General features: G+C 35.9%; 1 protein-coding gene across 1 annotated transcript; it reads left to right on the top strand.

The window, feature by feature from the left end:
- The first annotated feature begins 3 nt into the window (after window positions 1-3).
- LOC138697584 (ras-related protein Rab-28-like) lies at window positions 4-8,707 on the top strand. The gene is made up of 5 exons (XM_069822952.1): window positions 4-323; window positions 1,612-1,797; window positions 3,304-3,433; window positions 4,570-4,673; window positions 8,029-8,707. Exons 1-5 carry the CDS (start codon window positions 249-251, stop codon window positions 8,227-8,229), a joined length of 696 nt encoding a protein of 231 aa, XP_069679053.1. The 5' UTR covers window positions 4-248; the 3' UTR covers window positions 8,230-8,707.
- The last annotated feature ends 2,219 nt before the right edge of the window (window positions 8,708-10,926 follow it).

Consider the following 10,926-nt stretch of genomic DNA (forward strand, 5'->3'; position numbering starts at 1 on the left):
TGTTGTTGGTGTGAAGAGGAATAATGCAAATGTTTTTATAGTGCCTTTTGCCTTTTCCTAAGAACTTGATATGTATTTTCTTCGTCGTTAGAAGTGTTATATCTTCGATCGATTACCTTGGATATTAATAAGAAATGGCTAACAATTCTACAAAGTTTGTAAACAACTTTATTTAAAAAATGAACGCGAAAGACTTTTTCCGAAAGAAGTACAGATTTTTATAGGCGTGCATATAGTTTAACAGTATAATGTCGGATTCAGAGGATGAGGCAGTGGAAAAACAACTCAAGATTGTAATTGTAGGTGAAGCATGCAGTGGGAAGGTAAATAGTCGGAACATGTGTTTTGTTAAGTAAAGATTGTAATGTAAGTGATATATGGTAGTCGTATTAGGGCCTACGGTAACGCTACTTTACCTTCACCGCAAATTAAGGTAGTATGGTTCATGTAGGGAAATGCGTTCTGCACTTAACTATCGCCGCAATTAATCCACCCTAACCTTCTTACAGTTCTCGACCTTCTGTACTTTGATCCAGGGTAAATACTCGTCTTCATCCACACATAATGATATTGTACAGAGCCAGAAACAAAATTTGGGATACCTGAATTTTCAAAGTTATACTGCACATGCTCACAAGCAAATGTGCTCATGGGTGCAGATAAAAAAAAAAAAGAATTATTTTTCTTTCTTCCACCATGTTAATAATGTCAAAACAAGTGTCTATACAAATGTTGGTCACTCGAGCGCAATTACGAGGGCTGTCCAGAAAGTAAGTTTCTCTGGGGCCGTTTACAGAAAAAAAACACAATTTCATGGGAGTATTTATTGGAACAGATACAACAATTGTTGAGCTATTTTTCAATATATTCCCTACCGAAATTGAAACATTTGTCATACTGTGGGATCAACAGAGAGATGCAGACAGCTGTTACACGCACTAGTTCCGATCCCAGACAGCAGACTTCTACGACATAGAGATGCAAATGTTGATCCCATAGTAGGTATGACAAATGTCCCAATTCCGGTGGGGAATATGTTGAAAAATAGCTCAACAATTGCTGTATCTGTTCCAATAAATCTTTTCATGGAATTGTGTTTTCTTTCTGTAAACAGCCCCAGGAAAACTTACGTTCTTGATGGCTTTCGTAATTGTGCTCGAGTGGCCAAAATTTATATAGGCACTTGTTTTGACATTATTAACATAGTGGAAGAAAAAAGTTAACTTTTTTTTTATCCGCCCCATGAGAGTATTTGCTTGTCAGTACATGCGCAGTATGTTATACAGTATCTGGATCTTAGAAAATTCAGGTGGCCCAAATTTTTTTTTTTTTGGGTCTGTACTCTTGGTCCAGGAAAAATATTAGTTTTTATTCACACATAGTTTTACGATGCCATTATGTGTGAAATGAAAGTTTAGAAATAATGTTGGTAGACCACATGGAAGGAAATTCTCATTGGCTACAATAGGAGACTTTTTTTTTACTGCGTTGCAGCATTGATGGTTGTGCGGTGAAGGTAATGGTATTTTAATGGGGCCAATATAACTTATATTTAAAATATTACTCATGTATACTTAAAATGTCTTTACCATATATTTTATGCCTTTTCAGACATGTTTGGCTTCTCGTTACTGTCATGATGAATTTACACGCCAGTATTTTCCAACTGCAGGTGTTGACTTCTTTTTAAAGAGAACAGCTATTTCGGGGGCAGGCAATATTACATTACAGATATGGGATGTTGGAGGAAAATCTATTGAAGGAAACATGTTAGATAAATACATATATGGAGCAGATGTGAGTACATATTTGAAAATGTATATAGGCCTATGTATGTAATTCAATTTAGAAAGTAAAGTTGATTATTATATGTGAATTAGATTATAGGCTACATATAAGAGCATATATGAATTAGATTATAGGCTACATAAAAATCATATTTGCATACAAACATATTTTGTGTGTAGGCCTACATATACAAAAGGTTGGATAAAAAGTAATGGCAACAGTTCGATAATTCTGACATGGCTTTATTCACAAGAGTACAACATTTACGAACCTTCAATATAGTCACCCCCCCTTTATTTATCATCTTTTGCAAATGTTTGGAAGGCGTCGTACACCATCAGCGCATCTATCTTTGTTGATGTTCCGTACTGACTGCTCTATAGCACAGAGAAGTTCATCTCTGGTATTGTACCGGGTCCCTCACAGTGGTTCTTTCATTTTGGCAAAGAGATCATAATCGCATGGACTCATATTGGGTGACTACGGTGGATGTTACAGAATCTTCCATTGTCAACGGCGCAAGAGGTCCTTGACAGCAGCAGTGGTGTGACTCCTTGCATTGTCATGAAGAATGATGGGGTTCTGTACCACCAAGTGTCGTCGTTTTCTCCTGAGCACTGGACGAAAGTGGTGGTGCTTCACACAGTCCCTGAAAACATTCTTGTGCACTACGACCTCGTGCCACATCAATTTTGTTGAAGGAACATTGCTCGAGTTTTGTAAACATGATCTTAGGGAGCTCGCACTATCCCCATGAAAGTCATCGTTTTACACACTGCAGTAGATTGACAGAGTACTGTCGCCGCTGGCTGCACTAACTCATCTAACAGTCCTTGTTCATGTCCACACAGCTGGCAGCTCTCGAATGCACCATCGTCACGTGACAGCAGTGTTGCCATAACTTTTTATCCAACCCTTGTATTTTTCTATTTCTACAAGAATATGCAACATTTATTCTATGTGTGTGTGTGTGTGTGTGTGCGTGCGTAGCTATAATTTATTAAGGAAAAAGCATTATGTAGCAATGGCTTGTGGAAGAAAAAAAGATCACAAATTTGATAAAAATATCCCCTTCTGTTTCTTCAATGTATCCTGGATATTTTGTAATGTAGAAAGAAAGGTTTCACTTATAATTAGTACAGCACTGTTCAAAAAGTGATGTGGGCAAATAACAATCTGCTTAGTAATAATTCTGTGCATCAGAGTTCGGGAATAAAATCTCACGACTTATATATTACAGATGTGATTTATTGGCTTTCCTTATAATAAGTGCTTTAGAACTGTCGACCATCCTCTCCAAGGCATCCTATGGATCTTCAAAGCTAGAGTCTTTTTTATAATATTGACAAAGTTATTTTCCATTATTGACTCCTATATATCATTGATGTTTGAATAGAAAACACTGATATTCAATCTTTAACACAATGTTTTATGGTTATGTAAGTTCACGTAAGAATGAAAATAATATGTTAAATTGTAGCCTTTATTATAACTAGTTTAATCTTTTTGCCACAGGTCGTTTTATTGGTTTATGATATCACAAATCCCATAAGTTTTGATTCTTTAGAGGAATGGCTGGATACCATACGCAGAGTGGTAGTTTCTCAGGAACCACAACCACTGATAACAGTTGTTGCAAATAAATGTAAGTTTTTGCCATGCTTAAGGAGATTGCCAGAAAGTAACATCTTAATATTTCGCACCTTCCTCCACTGCATGAAATTCACTTTATTTGTTCTGTGCACTAAAAATCAACTTGAGTAAATGATTTTGGTACGGCATTTGGATATTTTATCAAAGTCCTTAAATCATCAACATCATCTCTCTGTCAAGTAATAGGCCTAGTGGTCTGTTATGGTTTCCTGCAGGACAGATGAGGCACATTTCGAATTGAACGGAGGTGTTAACACTCATAATTGCAGGAGATGGGCAGAAGATAACCCGAACACAATTATATAGCAAGGATTACATGATATCAAAGTTACTGTCTGGTGTGGTTTTACGTCACATTTCATAATAGGACCGTATTTCTATGAAGAAATTGAAAATGGACAAACAAAAACAGTGACGGTAACCGGGCAGCGATATTTTCAAATGTTGCAAGACTTTGCAATACCAGCGTTACAGAATCATGAAATCGAAAACATTGTTTTCATGCAAGACAGCACTCCACCTCACATACACAATAATGTAAAAACACTATTGCACAACACATTTGTGATCATGTAATTAGTAGGCATTTTCCGAACAGTTGGCCTTCTAGATCACCAGACATAAATCCAGCTGACTACTGGTTATGAGGTTATCTAAAAGAAAAGGTATTTCTTAGTAGACCTGCTACACGTGAGGAACTGAAACAGTCAATATCGGATGTCATTGAAAACATCCCTAGGAATGTGCTTACTAATGCCATTTATAGCATAGAAGAAAATTGAACAACACGGTGGTGGTCATATTTAATTTGTTCGGGTTTTAATAAAATCCCATTTCTTTACGAACAAATTGGTGTTCTTATTTTTGTAGAATCTAAAATTTTGACAAACTTATTACCATTTCAAAATGGGAACATATTTTTGAATAATCTTATATAGCCTATTCAATCTTTCAGGTGACTTATAGTATATCAAATATCTTGGTGAATTCATCATTTTCTTGGATGTCCGATGTTTCTTCTTCCTATTGGTTGAAACTTTATCATTTTATAGGACTTCATTCTTAGGACATGGGACATTACTTACTTCTGTGCGTTACTTTAATTAATATTTATATTCAATCTTTCAGGTGACTTAGAGCATCAAAGAAAAGTTCGTCCTGAACGGCAGCATAAGTTCTCTCAAGAAAATGGATTAGCATCTCATCTTGTGTCAGCTCGCACTGGAGAGATGGTAAGGATGATGAGCAACCATATGGGAATAAGGAAATGGTGAAATTCTGGGTACAATATATAATTTATGATGAGAAATTTTTTTTCTTTTTATTCCACCAACAAGAAATTACCTAGCTTTTACGATGTTCTGTTCAGACTGAACACCTTAAACCCTCTTAAATAATTAGCAAGGCTATACTGTTATATTCTCCCTTTTATGTATAATAATAATAATAATAATAATAATAATAATAATAATGACTTTATTTAACCTGGCAGAGTTAAGGCCGTGAGGCCTTCTCGTACACCCAACCAGGATTAAGACTTGCTTACATAGTTGAACATAAAACTGGGTCAGAATTAAGTAATTACATACTGATACAATTTAGGTACATAATGAGATCAAAAGAGGTAGTTACATAAAAATTTACCTCATAAAATAAAAATAAACAGTGAAATACATATTAATGTTGTTAGAATTAAATAAACACATTAGTATACATATTAGTATTAGATTACAATTAAGTAGGATTTACATAATTAAACCAGAAACCGACAATTGAATAAAATGTACACAAAAAATAGATTAATAATAAAAAAACAACACAGTGGGATACATATTGGCGTTAAGTGATAAATACATACGATTTACATGATTACACAATAAAAATAAGAAACAAAAAAATAAATAAATACAGTGGAACACATTCCATTAAATATTTGCAATGCGTTAGGTCTGGCAACTCATCATTAAGATATTTTTCTAATTTACATTTAAAGGAAATTAAAGTTCGGCAGCCCTTGACTTCAGGCGGCAGAGAATTCCAGTGACGAGAAGTAGCAACAGTGAAAGATGAAGAATAAAGAGATGATGTATGGAGTGGTATTTCTAACGTGTTATCATATTGTGGCAGAGTATTTAAGTTATGATACTGAGAAAGACTATGGAATCGGACAGATAAGTAAGAGGGAGTAGAGGTGTGCAAAATTCGGTATAAGAGAGGAAGGGAATGTAACTTTCTCCTCTCATTTAACCTGAGCCACAATAATTTATCGAAAGAAGGCGAAATGTGATCGTAGTAGCAGACATTACAAATGAAACGAACACACGCATTATGAACACGTTGCAGTTTCTGGGATAAATCCACCCTGAGATCACTGAATAAAGCGTCACAATAATCGAAATGAGGCATAATAAGAATTGTACAAGCGTCTGCTTTAATGGGTCTTTTTTACTTGCTGATGCATAGCTTTGCATCCCAGTGTTTTGGATTGTGTGCACTACATTAAAAACAAGAAACGTAAACCTAGTCACTGTGGTGGACTGCACAACACTGAATATCACTTGTGCTGAGTGTGAGAACTTGGAAGTGCCAGCAGCTGTGATGTTCAGTGACAGCACAAATCTCGCTGGCATTTCAAATTGTAAACAAACACTCAGTATTTATTTTCCTCTAAACTTTCAGCCTGTTTGTAGAGGACAGGAATATTTCCACATTTTTAGGCATCTACAGAGCCGCCATGTTAGCTGAGTTGGAAGAGCACTGACTTACAATGACTGTGAACCTGGGTCCAAACCCTTGTGAAGACGAAGTTGTATTTGTGGTGGACAAAGTTAAGGCTTTTTTTTTTTTTTCGGGCTTCTGTTATTTTCCTTCATCATTCCACTGTTACTCTCCAATCTCCATTTCAGTAATATGTATCGAAAATGGTGCAGCTGAATGTGGAATTGTAACTGACATACAAGTTGCATCCTCCGATTGAGGTTCTGGCTGATACGTATCTTTATAACAATTGTTTGTATGCATCTGAAGTTTGATTCATGATTAATGTAACAAGGCTATACTGGCCACCCTACTCTACCCCATTATCTCCTGGCCTAGTTGCCTGGTGCTTTTTGGTATCACTTGTGAGGTTCAGACCTGTCATCGGACAGTTGACTAAACAACAACATACAGGTTGCATCAGTCTGAGGAGGTGTAATAGGCTCTTGGGGATGAGAATGCGCTCTTTCTGGACTTCATCGGACCTTGAGCCTGCATGTTGAATCAACAAATGGCATCACATAACTGAGCCACAATATCTACGAGAAAGCAACCATTCAGCCTTCAACTACCACTCTCACATAAAGCAATGAACATGATCTATTACCTAACTGAACTACAAAGAAAAATTAGTTTACAGTGGATTTCTTCCCATTCTGATATAAAGGGAAATGAAACAGCGAAGTATTGGCTTCGGCACTGAAATTTTACAAACATCTAATAACGGACTTATATTTTATTCTCTAAAACAGGTATGCTCAAAATTGTAAAAGCACCGATTACACGGATGATGTTGCATTGCATAAAACACACACAGTATATGGCCTGGGCTCCGCAACTACATTGCACCATCATCACATTGAGCACTTTCGATGAACAAGTGGTCAGATCTCAGGATGTATGTGTTGTAGGACCCATGTTTATTAGACATTTTCTTGTTTTGATGCATGCTATCACCTCCTAAAATATTTGATACTTTTTTTTAACACGCTGTATAAATGACACTCGGGAAGAAATTAAACACAGAGTAAATATGGGAAATACATGTTATTATTCAGTTGAGAAGCTTTTGTCATCCGTCTGCTCTCAAAAAATCTGAAAGTTAGAATTTATAAAACAGTTATATTACCGGTTGTTCTTTATGGTTGTGAAACTTACACTCTCAATTTGAGAGAGCAACAGAGATTAAGGGTGTTTGAGAATAAGGTGCTTAGGAAAATCATCATATCCCTCATGTATTAGACCCTACAGGATCTGTTACGGTCTCATGCCAGTGCTTTCGTGGTCTTCCCAATTTCCTCTTTCCTCTTGGTACATAAGTAAGAATCTGTTTAGGCCATCTAGTGCGATCCATCCTTTCGACACGTTTTTTCCACTGAAGTCGATATTGTTGAACAAAATTAACTATAGGATCCATTTTGAGTTCCTGCTTAGGAAAATATTTGGGGTTAAGAGGGATGAAGTTACAGGAGAATGGAGAAAGTTACACAACGTAGAACTGTACACATTTTATTCTTCATCTGACATAGTTAGAAACATTAAATCCAGATGTTTGAGATGGGCACGTATGGGCGAATCCAGAAATGCATATAGAGTGTTAGTTGGGAGGCTGGAGGGAAAAAGATCTTTGGGAAGGTCGAGACGTAGATGGGAGGATAATATTAAAATGGATTTGAGGGAAGTGGAATATGTTGATAGAGACTGGATTAATCTTGCTCAGGATAGGAACGATTGCAGGCTTATGTGAGGGCGGGAATGAACCTCCGGATTCCTTAAACGCTATGATAAGTAAGTAATAATAAATTATAATGACATTCATTTTATTTGCAGGTGGCTCTTTGTTTCCAAAAGATTGTAGCAGACATGCTTGGACTGAAGCTGAGTCGGGCTGAGCAAGAGGAGCAGCAGCCAGTCATGCAGGCAGAAATCCTCCATGCGCCTGTGACAGCAGCGGTCGCAGATGCACATTCCCCTGGTACTAGTCATTTGGCATCCACAGCTTCGAAGTCAGCGATATGTGAAATTCAGTAATTTTCCTTAGTTGCGATGTGTAAAGCTACATCTACATATCATAAGATAAGTAATGCACTAATAGCAAGTAAAACAAAAGTGATTTTACATACACACGTAAATAACATATCATTCATCTTGATCTCAATGAGAGACAATTCAAGAATAAATAAAATAGAGTTTGATTTAAATTTATTAAACGTTGCTCTGCTTGCATTTGTGTAACTTGGAGCAGTTACCTTGAAAGGACAAAAAACATTGAGTCCGTATGCCTTATAACTATTTTATATATAGGGAAGAAAGTCTTACTTATTTAATATGTTTGTCTTATGCACAACTTCCACAATATTGTGATTATTGAACAATAAGTTACAAATTGTAGATAAATGTAAATATATATTGATACCTGTGCAATTTGCATGAATAGATGTCTGTAAATGCACTATGTATTTAATGAAATAAATCTTCTTCTAGCTCGTGTCCTCTTTCGAGGGTCGAGTTTTTTGTAAGAGTCTCCATTTTTCCCTATCCTTCCAAAGTTGAGTTCCGTTTACTTCATGCCATTCTTCTCCTCTTTCGATATCCCTCGTAACTTGGTCCAGCCTGTCTTCCTCTTGTTCTCTTTCCTCAATCATTTCCAGCTCTTTTTTTTTGGAGGGGGGGGGGGAGTTAATCTGTCATCGTCCATCCTTTTCACAAACCATTTCTAGCTTTATTCTAAAGATGTCTGTAAACTTTCTTCTCTCATTCTTTTTTTCTTATTACCATTTTTATCTTGCATAAATTCCTCTTGAATAAATAAATAATTTATTTAAATATCAATTGTCCATTTGAATTTTTGTCTCAATATCAGAACCTCTGAATCAAAACGTGTTAAGTCCACATTTTATTGGAAACTCATTTGAACCAAATTTGCGTTCCTTCAGATGTTCATCATACTACACTTTATTTGTTGCAAATCACATGTTTAACCTGTTTACAGTAAACCTGAAATAGAGGATCCGATTCACAACGTATTCTGTTCATCACCTTAAATGGATTATACTATACTAGCTGTACCCGTGCGCTCCGCTGCACCTGTTAGAAATAAATATAAAGTAATTACATAATTAAAATAGGACATCTGGTCCAGGGAACATTCGTGTTTGATAGAAGGATAAATCGTTTAATATGTCACTTAATTTAAATTGCATTTAAATAATTAAAATGCTATCATTTTGGTCCAGAGACACTCATTTAGTGCAATGATAATTCCTTTAACATGTTTCTTAATCGTTATTACATGCAAATAATTAAAATATGATCATTTGGTTCAGAGAACATCTGTTTGTGGTGCAATTTGGTCCCATCAAAATTTTGCTTGGAATGAAATATATCGGAAGTCATGTTTAAAGAAACTTTTGTTATGCAACATTTTTCATAAAAATCAGTAATAAGCGAGATATTTCGGTTTATTTAATTCAGACCCCCTTATAACCCACCTTTTAAATAAAATAATTTGAATGCCATATAAGCTTAGCCTAAAATCTAACTTACAATGAACTTAATTTATATTCCAATTTTCATCGAAATCCGTTCAGCCATTATCGCCTGAAAAGGTAACAGACATACAAACAAAATTTTTAGGAAAGCGATTTTTAGTTTCAGGATGATTGATTATACATGTTAACACCAATTATTTTTGGAAAATCGAAAATTACCAGAAAAATTTTGGCTACAGATTTATTATTAGTATAGATTAAGTCCATAAGCTTAACTTGTCTTTAACTAATTTTCTTCATTAACAGTGTTCTAAAGTTTTGCTTGTTGCTACTGTTTTTAACCCCTTCCAGTAATATTCAAAAGGACGTGTTCAGTGCCTGGAATCCATATTTACATCCCCTGCATCAATTTATGTTTGTAGTGTTGCAGGAAGTTGGCATTTAAATGCTGGTAGAGGTTGTTGACAATAAACATGGGTGTTTTATAATAGTTGTGATATACTCATTCATAATGTAGGTTGCGTCGTTGGTAGCCAATGTTCTGGTATCATGGCAATGAAGCCATCAGTTGTCTTGCAGTCCAGTATTTTTCTGTGATGTTGAGATGAGCAGGCAAAGCTTCGCAATTTTCCAGGTGGTGCTTATCCATGATTACGTCCTTTCCACATAAAACACAATTGTATGAGAGACTCGTAATAGGGTTAATAAATTTGAATAGTGTGGTGGCATTGAAGTAATCTGGCACCAAACATTGCTTGCAATCCCACATTTCGCTTTGCTTCTTGTGAGATTTAGAAACTTTGCAGGTTCTCACTGGTTTTTTCTTATTTTCAGTGGATAGCATAGGCCTACAGGGGAAATGAGTGTAACACTTTGCTTGTAATCTTGTCGGCATATATCATCAGTCTCCCTTCCACGAACATTGTAGTTAGGCAAGGTTAATCCCCCTCTAAAGTCTTCTGCCAGGTTCAGTCGAAATTTTGTATAGTTTCTTTTTTTCCTGGGTTTGCTTCCCTTCAATGTCTTACAAACATGTTGAATCTTTCGTACACTACTTTTAACACTTGGATATAAATAATTGATTAAATGGCGATCTTACTCGTGTTAATTGTGTAACCATGTGCGGCTTACAGCTGTTTCGGTGCTTCTTCACACCATCCTCAGAGCCTACTAGATCTCGGTGTCATCTGACACCACATTTCAACACTTTTCAACAATCGAACGCACCCACACAACA

The sequence above is a fragment of the Periplaneta americana genome, chromosome 4 (genome assembly GCF_040183065.1).
Source record: "Periplaneta americana isolate PAMFEO1 chromosome 4, P.americana_PAMFEO1_priV1, whole genome shotgun sequence".
NCBI classification, from domain to species: Eukaryota; Metazoa; Arthropoda; class Insecta; order Blattodea; family Blattidae; genus Periplaneta; species Periplaneta americana.

What these genes read in the sequence shown, in the direction of transcription:
- LOC138697584 (XM_069822952.1), top strand. Translation starts at nt 249, where the DNA reads ATGTCGGATTCAGAGGATGAGGCAGTGGAAAAACAACTCAAGATTGTA. An exon ending in GTGAAGCATGCAGTGGGAAG is followed by an intron (nt 324 to 1,611) that starts GTAAATAGTCGG and finishes ATGCCTTTTCAG; the next exon opens with ACATGTTTGGCTTCTCGTTA. An exon ending in CAGCTCGCACTGGAGAGATG is followed by an intron (nt 4,674 to 8,028) that starts GTAAGGATGATG and finishes TTTTATTTGCAG; the next exon opens with GTGGCTCTTTGTTTCCAAAA.